Here is a 19,533-nt window from a genome sequence, read left to right as displayed (position 1 = left end):
TGAATATCCCGTCCCACAACTTTAGAAATGATGCTCTCCACTTCTCTGTGACATCCCTGGCCTCAGTAACTAAATTGACTAATGCCACTATTTCCTATTAGGAGAATTTTTTATTAAAAATAAAAAAAAAGAAAGAAAAGCAGAGGAGTTGTAGAGATATTAGAATCCCTCCAGCTTTTCTACACGTCAATAGAGTACTTTATAGGAAACGACCAGTTTTGAATGCATTGTTTAAAATGCAGTCATACATTAATTTTAAGGTGAGCTCCTGTTTTGTCAGATTTCTTTTAATGGTCTGTCAATATTAAACTGGAGGAGGGGTGTTTTGTATAGATGTGTTGGAGAAAAGTCAAATACACGATTAGTCAGCGTACTTGCATTTCACAGCCGTGCCCCTGTTTTTGCAAGCCGTTATCTCTTCTCTTTGTTTTAGGCTGAAATAAGTACAGTCATGTATTACTTTGACTTGCTGATGTATAAGGTGTCTTTTACATATTATTCATTGTATGTGTGAAAACAGGTATCTTCCATCTATTCTGACTCTCCCTGCTTAAAAGGAGATGCCATTAATAAGTTTTCTTTGTATTGTCAGTCCTGTGGTAACTATGTTCACGTATTTGTCAAATGCACTTATTAGTTTTTTATTTTTATGTTGTTTTTTTGTTTTATTTTTGGGCAGAGGTTCTGGTAGTTGTTGGTGGAAAAAGTGTTTTGTAAAGTTTGCAGTTTTAATTGAGTTTTCTTGTATCAGAACCACTTCCCAAGGATTTGTTATACGATTAGATCTCTTAACTTCTTGTAGGGTTTATTGTAGAGTAAATGCTGATTTTATTTTATTTTATTTTTTTTCTGTTTCAGTAATACTATTGTTTAAAAAGCCTTAACAATGCATAATTATATCTCATACTATGTATAGGTTTGAGCTAAGATGAAAAAGGGAGGAGAAGTTTGGAAACAAAAGTTCAAACTACAGAGCACTCCGAGGAAAAAAAAAAATGAACGAATGCCGTTGGATGAATTGTCATGCATGCAGTGGGACACTGGGAGATTTCACTGCACACCGGGAAAGCAGGCATGTGCGTTTGTGCAATTGGTCCTCACAGGAAATATTTCTGAAAGGAGCCCTGTTCCTAGCCGGTGGCTTATTCCCTTATTTAAAATGGATTGTTAGTCAAGATAATCTGAATCAGACTGTCACATAATTCTTTAAACTACTTGCTTTAGGGGAGTAGAAAACGAATCCAGATCTTTTCATTTTAATGTGGTGCTGGTGAGCACATTGCCTATAAAACATTTCAAAAGATAACAGAAAACGGTTTTATAGTGTCATTGCTGTGATATTTAGGTTTTTTTCCTTAAACTTTTCACTCTACATCGTTAAATAATTAAGTCTAACAGTTTTACCCAGACTTGTATTGTAGGTGTAAGTCTGGTGATGTGACGAGGACTGAACATGTGCCACTAGCGTGGAGCTAACTTATATAAATATATAAAAGTATTAATTCAAAAATAGCTAAAATGTCTACAGAAAATACTTTCTTTCCAACTGACAGTTTGTTTTACAAAACAAATATAAATTTAAATTAAAAGGACAGGTTTATATATACAAGAAATAAAGCTAAGTGAAACAAAATCTATTTATTTTAACCAATGTATTTGGTAAGTTTAAAAGAGGTTCTAATGAGATGATGTGGGTGGTCCTTCTCCTGGAGTATCGGGAAGATTTAGGATGTTGGGGTCTTTCTAGTCCGTAAGAGAGCCTTGGGTATGATGTCTAAGGCCCATGCACGTTCCAGTAGGATAAAGGGACTGGGTGGGACAAAAGAGAGGAATCACTCCCTCTCATACCTGTATCTAGTGGTTTGTAGCTGGATTACACCTAAGCTGGTATGAATAATGAGAAATTATAACAGAAGTGATTATTAAATATGTTTTCTTTTTTGTTATTAGTTGGAGTTCTATCTGTTAATAAAAATTAAACTTGAAACTAATCTGGGCGTTTTTCACTTTGTGCTTGGTTGAAGATGTCACGATAATAACATTAACGACTTATCGCACGATATATGCAAATAACCTAAATTTTTTTCTGACCTTGACATTGGCAAATTGCGCTTACATAAAAGTGTATGCCCCCAACATTTTAGCGAGTTGGGCTGCTTCTGCCCTCTCGTCCGCTCTTTGTGAGGCAGGCGTAGTTCAAGGCCGATTCATACTCTAGGTGAAGATGGCGTAGTTGATTGTCCGTGGTCCTGAATGTTCATACGCATCAGGCAGAGCTGCTCTTCAATATCATGTAAATATCAAGTAAAATAAAAACTTCAACTAAACCACAACTTACAAATTTTGGTTCCAAAATCAACTAAGATGCAAACAAATGTCAAATATTCCTGCATTTAATACGCATCGTACCCTTCTGGGAGTGTTTATAATCTGGCAACGAGAATTCTTCAAATTAGCTAGCCATTTTTGTTGTTATTCTGATCTTTGAGGCTAGAATCGATATTAAAATATAATCTTTAGTCCGATTTCTGACATTTTCTCTTCTGGTCAATGAACGATCCAGGATCGTTCGCATTATTGAGCAGAAACTCCACAAATTTGGGTTGGCAGCATATTCAAACGTGCAGTCTTACATCTCACCTGGCCTGTCCCACCTAGAACACTGTAACGCCCACAGGAGAATGCTGTTCATCGACTTCAGTTCCACATTCAACATTATCATCCCTCAGCAGCTGATCGGTATGCGGGTCCTGCTCGGACTGAACCTACAAATGAATTCTAGACATCCTCACTGAAAGACCCCAGACAGTCCAGATTGGCAAAAGCAGCTCCAACACCCTCATGCTGAGCACAGGTGCCCCCCATGGCTGCTTGCTGAGCCTGTTGCTTTTCACGCTGCTGACTCACGACTCCATCTCCAGTTCCAGCATGAACCATATTATCAAATTTGCAGTTGAAATCACAGTAGTGGGTCTCCTCAGGGACAACGATGACATGTACAGAGAGGAAGTGTGACAGCTAGCAGCCTGGTGAAGGACAATAAGTTGTCTCAATGTTGGTAAGACAAAAGAGTTGATTGTTGACTTCAGAAGAACCGAGGCTGACCACTCCCCGCTCTGCATCGAAAGCGCCACAGTGGAGAGAGTGAAGAGCACCAAGTCCCTTGGTGTTCTCATCACAGAGGACCTCTCCTGGACCATCAACACCAGTTCCCTGACAAAAAGATCTCTGCAGTGCCTGCACTTTCTGCATCGACTAGAGAAAGTGCACCTCCCCAAACCCGTCCTCATCACCTTCTACAGATACACCAGCGAGAGCATACTGACCAGTTGTATTACAGACTGGCATGGAAACTGCCACGCCTCAGACCGCATGGGCTTTCGGAGGATTGTGCAGACAGCTGAGTGCATCATCGGTAGCTCTCTACCCAGCCTGCAGGACATTTACGCCTCCCGCTGCATCCGTATGGCCACCACCATCCCGCCCACAGACTCTTCACCGCCTTTCCATCTGAAAGAAGATTCTGCAGCATCAGGAGCAGGTCTGCTAGACTGTGCAATAGCTTCTTCCGCAAACAGTCTGGCTCCTGAACACCATGCTGCCCCCTCCCACACTGGAGTGTCTCCTTAACATCCTGCTCTGCCCTACTTAACTGGCCTTATACCAAACACATGTTTTATTCTCATTGCATACTTAAACAAAACAGCTCATGTTTGCACAATGTAATTGCACAATGTAATTACACAATGTAATTGCACAGCAGTACACATATCTACACTAACTATACTGCCAGCATTTTTGCACTGTTTCTCATAGTCCATAGTATATAGTTTATTGTATGTAGTATATAGTATTGCCACGGCCTCCTTGATGTGTTCACCCTCCTAAAAGTTTAGATAGTTTCTTTTTATTTTGGTGTATGTATATTTAGAGATATGTGTACAGGTATTATATACCCCCCCCCCCAATTATCCTCATTGTCGATCTGTCTTAATGGGCAACGAAGCCGTGGAGGCAGGTAAAACAGGGTTTAATCCAGGTAGACAGGGAAGCACAGGGCAGCGACAACCAAACATTAATGGCAGACCAGGGGAAACGGACTTGAACGCTGACTAAATACAGGACATGGTCAATCGGGGGGGGGGGGGGGGGGGGTACTGGCTAACACAAGGGCTGGGCGATCGGGGCATGACACTTCAGTACCTGGGGGGGGGGGGGGGTACTGGCTAACACAAGGGCTGGGCGATTGGGGCACGACACTTCAGCACCTGGTGGACATTATATTGTCTCACTTCATGCTTTAATGCATATGGGCGGAGAAGGCACTAAAATTCTACTACTTCTATATTGCTTATAAAAGAACAAATGAATCTCGATACCCCTGTGCCAAAATATTGAATATATAATGCAATTTTTGTTCACAAAGCCCAAGAGTCCATTTTGTGTATTTTTTGTTTGTGTAGTTTTATTTATGTATTATTTACTTAGGATATTTACATTTCTTTGCACATTTCAGTTCCAATGTATTCATACCAATTAAAGAATTAAAAGTTCATTGCTTTCTGAAAGGGTGTACTTGCATTATTATGCTATTATATTATCATGATATCAGTATCATAAAATGATCTTATAATGACATTAATATCGTTTATCGCAATTATTTCTGGGATGATATATCGTCCATCAGAAGTCGTTACCCTGACGTCTACTTGGCTGTTACTTCAGCCCCCACTCAGGTTTTTGTGACTACTTTTGTGTCCGGTTTATCCTGCCAAATGTCCTGGAGGTTTTCTTGCTCTGTCCCTGAAGCCTCTTTCGTAAACTATCTATACACCACCCAAGGACATTCCAAGAGTTGTCCCTAAACTACTCCTGCATTGTATTTGCTTTTTTTTTAGGCTCATCGTTTTGTTGGAAGGCGAACCATTGGCCAAATCTGAGGTCCAGAGCACTGAAGCAGGTTTTCATTAAAAACATCTCTGTACTTTGCTCTGTTCTGCTTTTCCACAACCCTAACTTGTCTCTCAGTCCCTGCCACTAAAAAACACCCCCACAGTATGATGCTGCCACCATCATGCTTCACTTTCGGAGGGATGGTTTTGCACAGGTTATAAAAACCCGAGGCTTTTCCTGAGCCAAATTTTGTGTCCTTCTGCAGAACCTGAGATGGTTGTCCTTCAGGAAATTTCTCTTATCTCCACAGCGGTTCTCTGGAGCCCAGCCAAGGTAACTACTGGGTTCTTGGTCACATGTCTTACCAAGGCCCTTCTCCCTTTATTAGTTTTTTATGTTTGGATGCCAGAACTTTTCCAACCTTTAATGTGACCTTTAACCTGTACAAATCAATACAGCATCAAATTTGACAGTGGGAAAATATAAAAAATAAAAAATGGACAATAAGCTGCTTGAATAAGTGTGCACACTCCTAAACTAATACATAAACGAATATGTTTTAAGTACTTCATTTTCGTCTTGTCTTTTCATCAACTTTGGAGGGATGTCCCGTTCTTAGTAACATTACTGTTACCCCATATTTTCTCCACTTATCGATGACACAATTTGCACAATGTCTACTGCCGTAGAAATTTTTTGGTACCCTTCTCCTGACTGACATATTTCAACAATGAAATCTCTTTGATGCTTTGTAAGCTCTCCACAAACCATGGCTTTTGCTATAGTATGCAACTGAGTGAATATCAGGAAAAATCCTTGTAGGACAGCATAACTTTCTTTGGGGATAATCAGAATCACTGTAACCCAAAAACACTGAATTCTGTAATTAAATCAGAAAGTGCTTCAACAAAATATTAGTTCACGGGTGTGCACACTTATGCCACCAGCTTATTGTATTTTTTTAAATGTATATATTTTTCCTCCTAACAGATTTGCTTGTTTTTCAATTGAATTGTGCAAGTTATAGGACACATTAAAGGTGGGAAAAGTTTTGAAATTATTTATATTTTTTTTACATCACAAAAACCTGCCATTTTAACAGAGGTGTGTATACTTTTTATATCCACTGTATATACTCTCTGAAATGTCCGTTGACATTGCATGAATTGCCTCTCAGCATTAGAACAGCTTAAACATTGTCAGCCACATCAATATGCTCTGTTAAAACACATTTCAGAATCCCTACATTCACATTAAGCCTTTGCATTACAGGTAGCTATACGTTCAGCTTCTTCTTCTAACTTCTCTTCTGTATGCCATAATAATGTTACATATTTTCAGATATTTACATATTTGCCTTTTTTCTCCTTTCCTCCGAATTTTATTTTAACTAATTTAATTTAATTTCATTTCATTTCATTTTGTTCTCAAATTTTCACTCCATACACCAGGTGGTGATGGTGAACCGTTCAGGCACAGCTGCATTTACCAATGAAGAAGAAGGCAACTGCGGATATTACGGCAGCTAGTGGCAATTTTGTCAACACGCAACGTGTATTTTGTTCCCCGATTTTCTTGGAGAACACGCAGGATTTGTCCCAAGGACGATCGGACGCTCTGGGTTTAAGATAAATATCTTTATTTCTTTGCTGTACCAGTAGCAATCCGACGTGTGTAATTCCGATTTCCGAGCGAGCCTCTGCCTAGTTGTTGTTTAAGTTCTCAAGAAGACAGGAGGCTAAGAGATGTGCAGGAAAAAGGTAGCTGTTTCATTTAGTGTGTTACTGCATTGTATGTCGCTGGAAATCTGAATAAAGCATTATTTAAGAAAAATATATATGCAAAGAAATATGTTCACTACTGTACAGTCAAAATCTGTTTTCATATGCGTCTTGATTAATGAAACGATGGCAGTGATATATTCATTAATGCAACAGTATTGATAACATTTCTGGTAGTATTAATCTAATGTTTTGTGTAACAAACTAGTATTTCGCTGTAGTAATTGCTGAAATGAAAACGTAAAGCATCTGTTAGATAATTACACACTGCAATTACTTTTCTAGTCCAGTAAGGTTATACTCATCAGACTTCGTGGGTGGAGAGGCAATACTGAGTAATAAACTGTACAACTCTTAGCGTGAATACGGTAAATAATTTCGGTGTAAATCTGGGGAAAAGTTGCCCATGTTTCGGCTGTCACCGTTCCGCTCATTGTTAGTTAATTCATTTGTATTTACGGGTGTGATTTTTTCCCTAACTGTCCAGTGGAATATCGTTAATGAAGTCACACCCCTTGATCGCTTCTTCTGAATGTTTTAAAGTGTTCTTTGTTTCTTTTATCCAGGTAAAGTGAGGGTCACAGAGGTATTACTTAAAGGCAGCGTGGTGCCGGCTCGGCTCGGCTCGGCTCCGCTCGTGCTTACGGCTGCGCTAGGAGGCCCTGCGTGTCCCAGTTGTCATGGCGTGGGCTCTGAAGTTACCGCTTGCCGATGAAGTGATCGAGTCAGGTCTGGTCCAGGACTTTGATGCGAGTCTGTCTGGGATCGGACAGGAGCTTGGAGCCGGAGCCTACAGCATGAGGTAGGCTTTCAGGGGATGTGGCGCCTGGAAACGCTTCGTGACACGTTCGGGGTCCTTGAGACTTTAACGCGTCTGAATGGTAGTTTGCATTGTGGATTTACCCCCATCGGAGGGAGATTTCAGGCTGCCTTTATAGCTACTGGATAGTTCAGATTGGACATGGATGCTGCAGACTCTCTCTCTCTCTCTGTTTAGTTTATCTGTCACCCAGAGTTTAAATGTCATAACCATGCAAGTCACATGAGTCAGGGGACATACAGGGAACATACAGGAAATCATCTGTAAAATGGTGCATGAAAAAAAAAATGGCTCTTGGTATTTTTGAGCGCTCTGGATACAGAAATAAATTACATTATAGGGAAATTAGACCATTAACATGGTGTTAGTGATAGTGTTAGTACACGTAATTCTTTTCTTATTCATGCTTTTATGTGCTGGTGCCCTTTGGTCCTGTTATGGAGATATTGATAGAAGAGGAGCAAGCTACTTGTTAACTGCATTGCCATTGTGATTGACCTCCCCATCATTGTGACTGGCTAAAAATGAAGACATTGTTTTTTCCTTAAAGTCTGTATGGTGTATATTATCCTTCTTTATGGTGTTTTAGCTTTCCATCTTTGAGGACATTTCTCCTGGAGTGATGACAGGGCACGTTTTCATATATATTTTTTATAATAACATAATTAGTAGGCGGGTTCTGCAGCATTTAATACCAAGTAAGCGTGAATAATAATGTGGAAATGGATTTATTCCCCAGAAAATAAAAGTATGATGGGACAGCATGTACTGTAGGTAGGCTTTGTCCCCTTTCATCGCACGGGGTGTCCGAGCGCGGTTTCAGAGTACTGGCTTTGTTGTTGACTGTGAAACACATTCTTGGGTTGAGAGGGAGCCGGGGGCACCTAAGCATGATCCGTGTTAGCGGAGTGCAAGTCACCCTGCTCGTTTCCTAGGAAACCAAGGGATTGGAAGGTGCCCGGCCTCCATAAACCACCTTTCTTCCCACTCTCGCATATCCAGTTTCCAAATGTCCTCCTGATTTATTATACTGTAATGGTGCAGTAATAGCACTGAGCCTATTAGCTGGCTGTTTATTTCGAGTTTATTAAGTGGTACTCAGGCGTCACAAAACGTCACAAAAAATGTAAAGAGACAGATATTTTAAAAGTATTTGAAATAATCCAGGTTCATGTGTTCTGGGAAGGGTTATGGCGGATTTGATCTGTGTCCCAGTCAGGCTGAAGGGATTATGTGGCCTATCTGGCTTGGGGACATCTCCAGGATTTCTTAGAATGTGCTAGAAAGTGGAAAGCGAGGTCTGGTCTGATGTGCTCGGGATCCTGTCGCTCCGACCCTCAGGAGCAGAAGCGGTGCATAGATGGTGTGAGATGAGACTGTGAGCTCCACCACCCATGTGCTGCTAGCATGACCGCGTGTGTCACAGCTCAGCAGAGATGGCAGCCTGCTAATAATAATAATAATAATAATAATTAATAATAATGAATGAGGCAGTAACATTACCAAGGTATTTCTGGGAGCTTTGGGCCTTATTCTGTGCCTCCTCTCCTCCCCCCTTGGTAGTGATGTGCTGGCCCTCCCCATCTTCAAGCAAGAGGAGTCCAATCTGCCCCCTGACAGCGAAAACAAGATTCTTCCTTTCCAGTATGTGCTGTGTGCTGCCACCTCCCCCGCGGTTAAGCTTCATGATGAGACTCTCACCTACCTCAACCAAGGTCAGTCCCCTCGGTCAGGCTAGCTCAGAGACCCTGGCCAACCCCTCAGCTCTGCACTAGTGTCCACGCTTGTCTAATTGTGACTCCGCGTGCCCTGTGCTGTTTGCGCCTGGTGTTGACTGACATTCCATATGTCTGTTCCAGGACAGTCTTATGAAATCCGAATGCTCGACAACAGGAAAATGGGAGAACTACCTGAAATTACCGGGAAGATGGTGAAGGTGGGTGTGTTTTTGGCATTTACTGATCCCGTATGGTGTTTGCTGGACATATCTGGTATTTTTTTGCAACTCTTGTCAGATAGCTTGTGTTTTATGTGCTTTTCCCATAGCTTCCTGCCAAAGCAGTACCTATACATTTGATTTGTTTTAAACATTCAGGTTCACTGCTGGCTCATAATATTCTTGGTTATACTTTACATTAATGCATCTATTATGCATTCATAGAACATTCATTGCACCTTCATAATGCATTCATAGAACATTCATAAGCAGCATATATGTATACCTTAACATCCTAACATATTTTAACAGCTTTAATATATACTAATAGCAAACATTATATGCTAATATGATTGTAATGTTTGTTATTGTATAATGTTTGTTATTATTGTATATTAAAGCTAAGGTATGGCAGAATGTTAATGTGCTGCTTATGAATGCTTTATGAAGGTTCAATTCAATGTTGTTCAAATGCATTATGAAGATGCAGTTAATGTAAAGCATTACTATTTTCCATCATATTTTCCATTGTGTTTTGTTTTACAGTAAATCTGGAACTTTTTTTAACATTTTGGGCAATTTACCAGGTGCTGGTGCTTTGGGCTGGGTCTAGGGTAAAGATGTAATGTCAGTGAATCAGCCATTTTGGCAAAATATTAATGCTCAGCTCTGAAAGTGAAATAAATGAAATGGCCGTTTAAAACGACATTAAATCCGTCTCTATAAATCCCATCTACCGTAATTTAATTCTTGCATGATTTTCCTCCACCATAAGAAGGATGTGCCTGCAGTATTTCTCAGCTGTTTTCCCTCCAAAATCGCGGTGCCACCTGAGTGGTGTTCTGTCTTATTTCGTGTCTTTTATCCCCCCTCCCAGAGTATTATACGGGTGGTGTTTCATGACCGACGTCTGCAGTACACAGAACACCAGCAGCTGGAAGGATGGCGCTGGAATCGCCCTGGCGATCGTATCCTGGATCTGGGTGAGGCTTGGGGAACTGTACCGGCCCAGGCTGTGGGGGTCCGTACTGAACACCGTGAGGAATTTGTGAATTGTCCCGTGCAGATATCCCCATGTCCGTTGGTGTGATTGACCCCAGAGCTAACCCGACGCAGCTCAACACTGTGGAGTTCCTGTGGGATCCCTCAAAAAGGACCTCAGTCTTTATTCAGGTACTGTTTCAGTAGGAGACCCTATTTTGATAATTTCCATTCATTCATAACCACTTATCTAGTATAGATTACTGTACGTCTATAGCCTATCCCAGGAAACGTATTGTCCTGTTCTATTTAGCTGTCATTCTATAAATAAATCTTTTAAAATTGCTAATGATAGCAACTAATTTTAAGAATCTCTGGGACAGCTTACTGATATTTGATTTCTTACCAGATAATATGTGTGCTGAAAGTGATGATAAAGACACATTGGCTTGGTGTATTTCCAGAATCTTGACGCTGTCATCCCATGTGACATTGAACGTGTGTGTTTTGCGATGTATCTGCCCAAGCCTGCATGCTGGCTCCTGCCACCAGCTGTGTCACCGAGCTGTGCAGTGACGGCTTTTTGTGTCCTCGCTAGGTGCACTGCATCAGCACGGAGTTCACCATGCGCAAGCATGGCGGCGAGAAGGGGGTGCCGTTTCGCATCCAGATCGACACCTTCAAGGAGAACGAGAGCGGGGAGTACACGGAGCACCTCCACTCTGCCAGCTGCCAGGTCAAAGTCTTCAAGGTGAGGGGGCGGCCCCTTGGTGGCCCCTTGGTGGCACGACGGTCCCTCAGAGTCCGGTAGGGAAAGCAGATGGAGCCAAATGGGGCCAAATGTGCTGCTGCTCCCTTCATCTCATGGCTGTGAAAGTGGCTGCTGTGATGCTTCTGGCTGCCTTGGGCACGGGACATGTTTGGTGCTGACTGAAGTTGGGATGGGTCTCTCCGCTTTGCTTTCTAGCCCAAGGGTGCAGATCGAAAACAGAAGACCGATCGTGAGAAGATGGAGAAGCGAGCCCCGCAGGAGAAGGAGAAATACCAGCCGTCTTATGAGACCACCATCCTGACTGAGGTCTGAATTTGGAGCATGGAGTAAGGAATATAGAGGGGGAACACGGAACTCGATAGGCGTAGTGATGGGAGACATGACACTATGAAACTCGAAGTGGGTGGGGTTACCATTGCCTTTATCGCTGATTGGTTTAACGCAATGGGCATTGAGCAAGTAACCAATGGGAAGTGGGCTAAACACTGCATGATAATCCCACCCAACATGTGCTTTTGAAATCTTGCTTATCCAGTAACAAAAAAGGTCTATATGGGGAGATCTCTGAGTTTTAGTATTTCAACAACATATGCGCATTTGGTGTTTTAATTTATAGTACAGATGGCTTTATGTTTTATTTAGAAGTTCTGGGAAAGTCACTAAACTGTTTGGGCCAGTATTGGTAGAAGAACAGAATATACTGATGTTCCCTGATGTAGTACAGGAAGATGAATAAGCTATGTAAAATAATGCCACTCTACAAAACCTTTTATAAATTACATACGTAAGATCAAGGCCTTTGAAAAATATATTTGCCTGAAGTTAAGAAGTTTATTTTGCGTAGAAATTGTGCTTATTTGATGGAGTCCCTCAATTAAAATGTCCTCTGCAATTATGGTCATTATATTAATGTTCAAGAATGTCACAAAAATATTATAGTCTGTAAGATAGCCCTTGTGTCTATGTGGTTGAAATCAGCCAACTGCTGAGCTGACTAGCCAAAGATCATTTACAGGGGCAAAATCCATCCATCCATCCATCCATCCATCCATCCATCCATTTTCCAAACCGCTTATCCTACTGGGTTGCGGGGGGTCCAGAGCCTATCCCAGAAGCAATGGGCACGAGGCAGGGAACAACCCAGGATGGGGGGCCAGCCCATCGCAGGGCACACTCACACACCATTCACACACACATGCACACCTACGGGCAATTTAGCAACTCCAATTAGTCTCAACATGTTTTTGGACTGTGGGGGGAAACCGGAGAACCCGGAGGAAACACCACGACGACATGGGCAGGGGCAAAATTTACTATCTAATTAGGGAGGAACTGATCAGTTGAAAAGAGCCTAGAGCTCTCAAATGACACGACCGTGGGTGACTGAGGTGTCTTGCAGTGCTCTCCTTGGCCAGAAGTCACCTACGTCAACAACTCCCCATCTCCTGGCTTCAACAGCAGCCACAACAGTTTCCCAGTAGCAGAAAGGTAAGTGACTGGGACAGTAAAGTCTCGTAAGTCAGCTGTTTAGTTGTGACTTTTATATTGACATCCATGTACAACCTCTCCCTAGGTTACATACCGGTAATCCTAAGACAAAAATGCATTTTAATACAGTACTCCTATCATAACAAACATAATAGCCTAGCCTAGCTACCTTAAACATACTTGGAACACTTACATTGACCTACAATTGAGCAACATCATTAACACAGAGCCACATGCCATCGTAACCCAGGGAGTGTCTGTATTGTGAAAATGCTTCCAAGGCCAGTTAAGAAGGAACGATGCTGACTGGTCTTCCTGATTTTCCTCCCTGAAAGTAACGGTTCTCCGAAACACCAGCCGGAGCCTGTGGTGCAGGTGGCGGATGTGAGTAATTATGTCCTGCGTGTGTCCATCTCGCAGCCTGTATGGCTTTAATATCATAGTAACTAATGACTGATAACAGAAGCAGAGGTACCCAATCCTGGTCCTGGTTCTGCTTCTAGCAGGCTACTCTATGTGTAGTTTCTTCAGATTGTCTTGGAAATGACTCTAATCTGAACAGTGAATAGAATCAGATGACAAAGGTACTGCAAAGTGGGCAGGTTGTGGGCAACATTTCTTTTTTTCAGGGAGAAATAAAGGCAGAATGAGGTTGGGACCAACACTAAACAAACATGATCAAATTTAGGATGTATCGGGGACATAATATTACTTGAATGGGAGAGTATGGGTCTCGGGACTGGCATGGAGGTGGGGTTAGGGTTAAAGGGGAAGGCAAATCCATACTCACCAATATTTACATATTTTTGAGAATGAAAAGCAGGCAGTGCAAACCTGTACAAGTGAACCTGACTTTGCATTCCCGAAATGGCGTGTGGCCAATTCCACCCAGCCAACAACGTAACATATCAATATGGAAAGATACGTCAGTTAGTTTTTATCTAAATTTACCCCGTTCACATTGGTTGTAAACCTGCAAAAATTGCCAAAACCAGGACTGGGGGTATAATGTTAAGGTACCTGGTAAGTTATGGCTTATGATTGATGTTTGATATTCTTAACTGATATTCTTAACATATCCGGGGTTGAAAACGTACCTTTTCTCCCCTCTTGCATGAGTCTCAGTGTTAAGGTCATTTGTAATACTTAAACTGTCTCTGCTCATGAGGTTAACGGATTTGTGGTGAAAAAGGTCATCACAAGCACTGTGGTGAAATGTTTACGACTAACGAGATGATTGTGTATGGGAAGGAGAAGCCGCGCAGAGCCCGGAGGCGTCGCTCTGCCGTTCGTGTTAAGCCTGCTGCTTAACACGTGGGCAGGAAGCTTCTCTAACTGAAGCTTGTTTTTTTTTTTGCTTGGGTGTTGATTGCGAAAGTGTAAAAGCCACACAGCTCACCAATGCAAACAAGGTAGCATGTTGGTGTTGGGCAGCTTGCCGTGGAACACAAAGCACTTTTGATTTAGAAGCTGAGGTAGACCAACAGACGGCTTGGTGTCTGCATTCACTCACCGCTCTTTACAGTGAAAGAAAATCAAAATGTGAAGACTCGTGTTTCTCAGGGTTTTTCTCCTTTTTGCTTTCAGCTAGAAACGAACTAAGTTCCCTGTTTGTTAAAGTTCATAACTAGTTAGGTGTCGTTCCTGGGCTTTTTATTTGTGCATTTTATATTTCTGGCTCCGAGGGCATTAATCTTAAATCTTGCTTTAAGCCAAGTTCATCAAAAAGGTGGAGCTGTGGCAGACCTAAACCATACCTAAAATCACGAAAGAATAGATTAGCTGCAAATACATTCATATCCGTAAACAGATTTTTGCAAAGAGGTAAAGTCTTATGTTTCATATAGCTGCCATCTGTAGCTTAATAGTTGCGCATGTTGGAAACCATTTCCCCCCACCGCATTTGCAAATGAATGGTAACATTTTCAACTAAAATCTGGAGGGGGGTCATCTTCATATTTCATTACCCGTTGCAGGAACCTGCGGTGACAGGTCTGTTTACCACTTCCTTTGCTTGCTGTATGTCGTGTTTAAGCCAAGAAGATAAACTGTGACAAAGGAGGGGTTGGCTGGGATTGATGATGTAAAGTTATAAAATTGAGAGACGTTCTGCCTTACAGTTGTCGTGCCATCTACTTAGAAGAGACAGTGAGAGCTCTCAGGTACATATGAATTTATTTATTGATTTTTATCTTAAATCTCATTCTCTATTCGCTTTAAAAGCGATCTAGCCCTTTAAGAACCGGTATATGGTTGGTTTGTGATCCCATTGACTCAGGTACTTCTTCCAGTCAGCTACAGTGAAAAGAACAAATGTAATCTAAGAATTTTTGAGTGTACAGTCTGAAATGTAAGGCGGTTTACATGTAAGGTACTAGAGACCTGTGGGTGTATTTAGATTTTCAGAAGAGTATCTGGGTTGTGTAGGTAAATTTCAATTGGATGTATTTTTTGTGCAATTGAATTCAGCTCAGTTTGATAGGAAAACCAGTTTGATAGGAAAACTTTCTGAAGTCATAAAAATTGCTGTTACTTTTCTCTCTTCTGGGAAAACGCAGAACCTGTCACCTACAGCAACGCCACAGGACGCACAGCAGTGGCTCCATAGAAACCGCTTCTCACCGTTCTGCCGGCTCTTCACAAATTTTTCTGGTGAGAACCTTTTGTAATCAAGATTACGGGCGACTGTAAACCTTAAACCTTTCATTCTTGCAGATGTAGAAACATTGTGTTTCACCTGCAGCTATTAAGCTGTCAAGAAATATACACTCACAAAGCACTTTATCTATGCCTGCTCTGTCATGCCAGTATCTGACTGGTCAGTCATATGGCAGCCGCTCTGTGCATAAAATTACGCAGGTGTGAGTCAAGAGCTTCAGTTAATGGCCTCATCACACATCAGAATGGGGGAAAATCAGTGCGATATGTGGTATTATCACCATTTCTTCATTTTGCAGATTACTTCATTTATCCTTTAGTGCTATATAAATAAGCTTTATTGTTAAGTATATTGTTCCTTTTAAATATGAGCGTTCCAAGGCCCTTTATTCCAAAGTCCAATGATCCAATGAGCGATATCCCTCAAAGAGGCATTGACACCAACATGATCTGAGCAGTGGGTTCATTACTATTCATGTAAACAAACAGGAAGTTCGCATTTCAACTGGCATCTTTGTATGTATGTGTATGTGTGTGTGTGTGTGTGTGTGTGTGTGTGTGTGTGTGTGTGTGTGTGTGTGTGTGTGTGTGTGTGTGTGTATATATATATATATATATATATATATATATATATATATATATATATAATTTTTTTTTTCTTTTCAATTATGATCAGAAAACGTAAAAAAGATAGAAACTTTTACATTTTAAAAATTTAAATAATTTTCTGATATTTTTTGTGTAATTTCGAACTAACAAGGTTTTATGATTTTTTACGACTTATGATCAACTTCCAGGATCACCAACGGTTCCTGAGTAATAGATACAGGCTGTGTGGAGACTTAATGTGAGCAGCCCCTGATGTGTACATTTGGCAGGATAATTACACTCGTTTTCATTATGGATTTCTTTAAGATTCATTACACAGTCACTGAATTGTAGAACATGAAGGGCCTAGCCTCAAGGAGAAACAAAAAACAGGAAAAAACGTGTATATAGGGCTGGTGGTGGTTGCTTGCCATCCCCTGTGGCTGGCTTGTCAATATCGCGATATTGCTGCATTTTGGTTATCGCGACAGACCTGCCAGTCACCAGATCTGAATCCACTTTTGCGATGTGACAGATCTGCAGCCGTTACGTAATGCAGTCATGTCAACACTTTGTTGAATCTGTGCCACAAAGAATCCAGGCTGTTCTGAGAACAAAGGGGATCCTATGCAGTATGATAACGATGTTCCTAATGAAGTGGTTGGTTAGTGTACATACATATTTTGGAATAGTTTAATGCAGTCCGCTAGTGTTCAGCTGTAGTCTGTGTTTTAGGGGCGGACCTCCTGAAGCTTACAAGGGAAGATGTCATTCAGATTTGTGGCCCTGCGGACGGCATTCGACTCTTCAATGCCCTGAAAGGACGGTAAGTGCGGACAGCTTCCTGTTCCCGTTCACATTCTACTGAGAACTTGGCCTCAGTCCGGTCATTTGCTCAGGAAATGAGGCTGGATGTGGTGTGGATGGTGCTTTGCGGGACTTTAAGGATGCGTCCTGAACGGCCGGCTGGTTTGGGAAGGCTCCAGCTCGCTTGTGGAACACGGCAGTGTCTCGTGCCTTCAGGGTGCTGCGTCCACGGCTGACCATCTACGTCTGCCAGGAGTCGCAGCAGGTCCGGGAGCAGCAGCAGCAGAAGCAGGAGAACGGAGAGGCGGCTGGCAGCACGTTCTATGGTCAGTAACTCCTAAAAGGTTCCTCCCCTTCAGGAGTAAAAGCATCAGCTGCAGCTATTTTCCTGTGTTGTACAAGTTAAGGTTGATGTCCATTTTAAAGTCATTTCAAATAAGTTGCCTGTAATAGTATTATTTTGAAATATTTAAAAATAAACAACAAATCGAAATAGTTATACCAGTCCGTGTGATGTCACTACACTATTTTCTATCATTTTGTTTAACTTGAATTTGCTAATTTATTCATGGTGTCGATACTCCAAAACCTATCCTACCCCTGTGCATATGGGCCCGTGTATTTCTTCATTAATGTATTTCACCAGTGTTCCCATTCCATAGACCTGAACTGCTGGACCAATAGTGTAACTGTTCCATCTCTCTACCACCCCCATCCCAAAAAATAGTAATGCTGGGGTTTGTGTTGAAGGAACAGGGGATTCTGCATGATTTTGGACCTGACTGGACAAGAGAAGGAGATAAGCAGGCCACACCGGTTCCATATAAAAGCTTGCAGCCTTGTTATACTCGGCTGGAAAGTAACAGAGTAAATTTACTCATATTACTGTAACGGTATTTTTATTGTACTTTTTAAGTATTTTTAAATAACAGAACTTTTACTTAAGGATTATTAATTTCGGGAATTATTCATATCTAACAAAACTTTATCTATCCTAAGCCTACTTCCCCCTACAAAGGGAATAATCGCTGGTTAGTTTCCGTCTGATACCAACACCGGGTTACTAGTCTGATATCAGTTATGAATCATATCACCATATTGCTCAGGCCTAGTGCAAGACTGCAGTGGCCTACAGCTGTGACCAAGTTTCCTACAAGCATCCTATTTTGTCAATAAAAAGAAAATATCCACTTATCCTCTTCCCTTATCGTGATGCACTGTAACTTATAATGCTGTAGACTTGAGGGAATTTATAAGGATAGGCTGGTTTTTCTAAGATCAAATAATTTGAATGTGTAGTACTTTTTACTTTTAATTAGTAGTATGAGTATTATTAGTACTACATTTGAGTAGTATTTCACTGGAAGACTATTACTTGAGTATCATTTTGGTGTGGTATCTATACTTCTACCAAAGTATGAAAATTGGCTACTTTTTCCACCACGTTGTACTAGTTTGATTGAATTTATTATTATTATTATTATGCTTCAAGATGGTAAATGAAGATCCAACTATATTTTAGTTTAGTTAATGTAGTAATCAAGATCATTCAAGTGGGTTCATAAACTTTTGCTCAAAACTGTTTTATTAATAGAATCCATAATTCTGAGGACTGACTGCAGATAGATGTTATGTGAGGAGTGAGACTCTTATTTTTAAGTACCATCTAATAATAATAATTTGCGCTACGGATTGGCCGTAGTCTGACCTCTGCTGGACAGTCATAATCTAGCCCAGGATCTTTACGACATGGTTACTCTCAGGTATTGTGCTACTGCTTAGCCTGTACCTTCATGAGGAAAGGGCAAAAATGTTGCATTTTGTGCACGTCCTTAGTGTACCATGCCATTTACCTGGAGGACGTGACGGCAGTGGAGTTGACTGAGAAGATCGCGCAGCTCTTCAGCATCTCCCCACAGCAGATCAGCCAGATCTTCAAACTGGGTCCCACTGGTATCCACGTCCTTGTGAGCGACGAGGTGAGCTGTACCCCTTTACCTAACCTCCTCTAGTACATAATGAGGTAGTTTGTAAAAATATAGTTCACCTTTTCTTGCAGATGATTCAGAACTTCCAGGACGAGACATGCTTCATCCTGGACACAATGAAAGGTGAGGAATCCTCATCACTATGCCAATGTGAGGGCGACACAGATGGCTGCATAGAATTTGGAGAGTGCAACGTTGACATTTCCTACGTACAATAAAACTGGCTGTTTCCTGTCCTGACAGCGGAGACTAATGATGGCTATCACATCATCCTGAAGTGAGGAGACACCAGCGGGCAATAGACGGAAAACGTTACAAATGGACTTGGGGGGCAGAGCATAGGGCTTAATTCTTCAGCACTGTTTCCTGGTTCCCATAATTCCCTAGCAATCACTTGTATGTTTCTTTTGCACTGTGTGGAAGAGCATCCTGTTGTCATCCCAAACTGGGATCCTCGAGAGGTTGCCACTGTTGGATTATGGGACTGAAGATGTACCCCATTGTTTATCTTTTATTTATGTTTTTGTTTTACCTAGTCATTTTCAAAGGAGAGTGATTTTGTATTAGCACCCCCCCCCCCACTTTACGTTTTTTATTATTCTTTTCAGAACCACCCCACCCCCAAAAAAAGTAAAAAGAAAAATTCTGCACCCTCTGAGTATTTGGTGTGCCAAATCAAAAGCTGATGTCCTTGGTCAGTTCTGTTGCTTACTCTTAGGAGTCATTGTAATTGCTGTAACTGTCCTCCCCAATAGATAGTTACTCTAAAGCCCTGCTTTGCTAGAAGCCTGAAAGTGCAGAGAAAAGAAAATCGGGGGGGG

General features: G+C 41.4%; 1 protein-coding gene across 1 annotated transcript; it reads left to right on the top strand.

Moving 5' to 3' along the window:
• Positions 1-6,374: 6,374 nt before the first annotated feature.
• Positions 6,375-19,362, top strand: tfcp2 (transcription factor CP2). The gene is made up of 17 exons (XM_049016867.1): positions 6,375-6,653; positions 7,241-7,476; positions 9,058-9,209; positions 9,354-9,430; positions 10,308-10,413; positions 10,497-10,603; positions 11,010-11,162; positions 11,379-11,489; positions 12,583-12,671; positions 13,007-13,055; positions 14,792-14,833; positions 15,230-15,323; positions 16,653-16,743; positions 16,941-17,050; positions 18,561-18,703; positions 18,784-18,835; positions 18,956-19,362. Exons 2-17 carry the CDS (start codon positions 7,355-7,357, stop codon positions 18,991-18,993), a joined length of 1,536 nt encoding a protein of 511 aa, XP_048872824.1. The 5' UTR covers positions 6,375-6,653; positions 7,241-7,354; the 3' UTR covers positions 18,994-19,362.
• Positions 19,363-19,533: the final 171 nt, after the last annotated feature.

Source organism: Brienomyrus brachyistius, chromosome 6 (genome assembly GCF_023856365.1).
Source record: "Brienomyrus brachyistius isolate T26 chromosome 6, BBRACH_0.4, whole genome shotgun sequence".
Taxonomy (NCBI): domain Eukaryota; kingdom Metazoa; phylum Chordata; class Actinopteri; order Osteoglossiformes; family Mormyridae; genus Brienomyrus; species Brienomyrus brachyistius.
Note: the sequence above shows the minus strand (reverse complement) of the source record. Positions and strands in the feature narration are given on the sequence as shown.

Excerpts from the sequence above, each read along its gene's own strand:
- tfcp2 (XM_049016867.1), top strand. The coding sequence starts at position 7,355 with ATGGCGTGGGCTCTGAAGTTACCGCTTGCCGATGAAGTGATCGAGTCA. Across the intron at positions 7,477-9,057 it reads GCCGGAGCCTACAGCATGAG|TGATGTGCTGGCCCTCCCCA; the intron begins GTAGGCTTTCAG and ends CCCCCTTGGTAG. Across the intron at positions 12,672-13,006 it reads AGTTTCCCAGTAGCAGAAAG|TAACGGTTCTCCGAAACACC; the intron begins GTAAGTGACTGG and ends CCTCCCTGAAAG.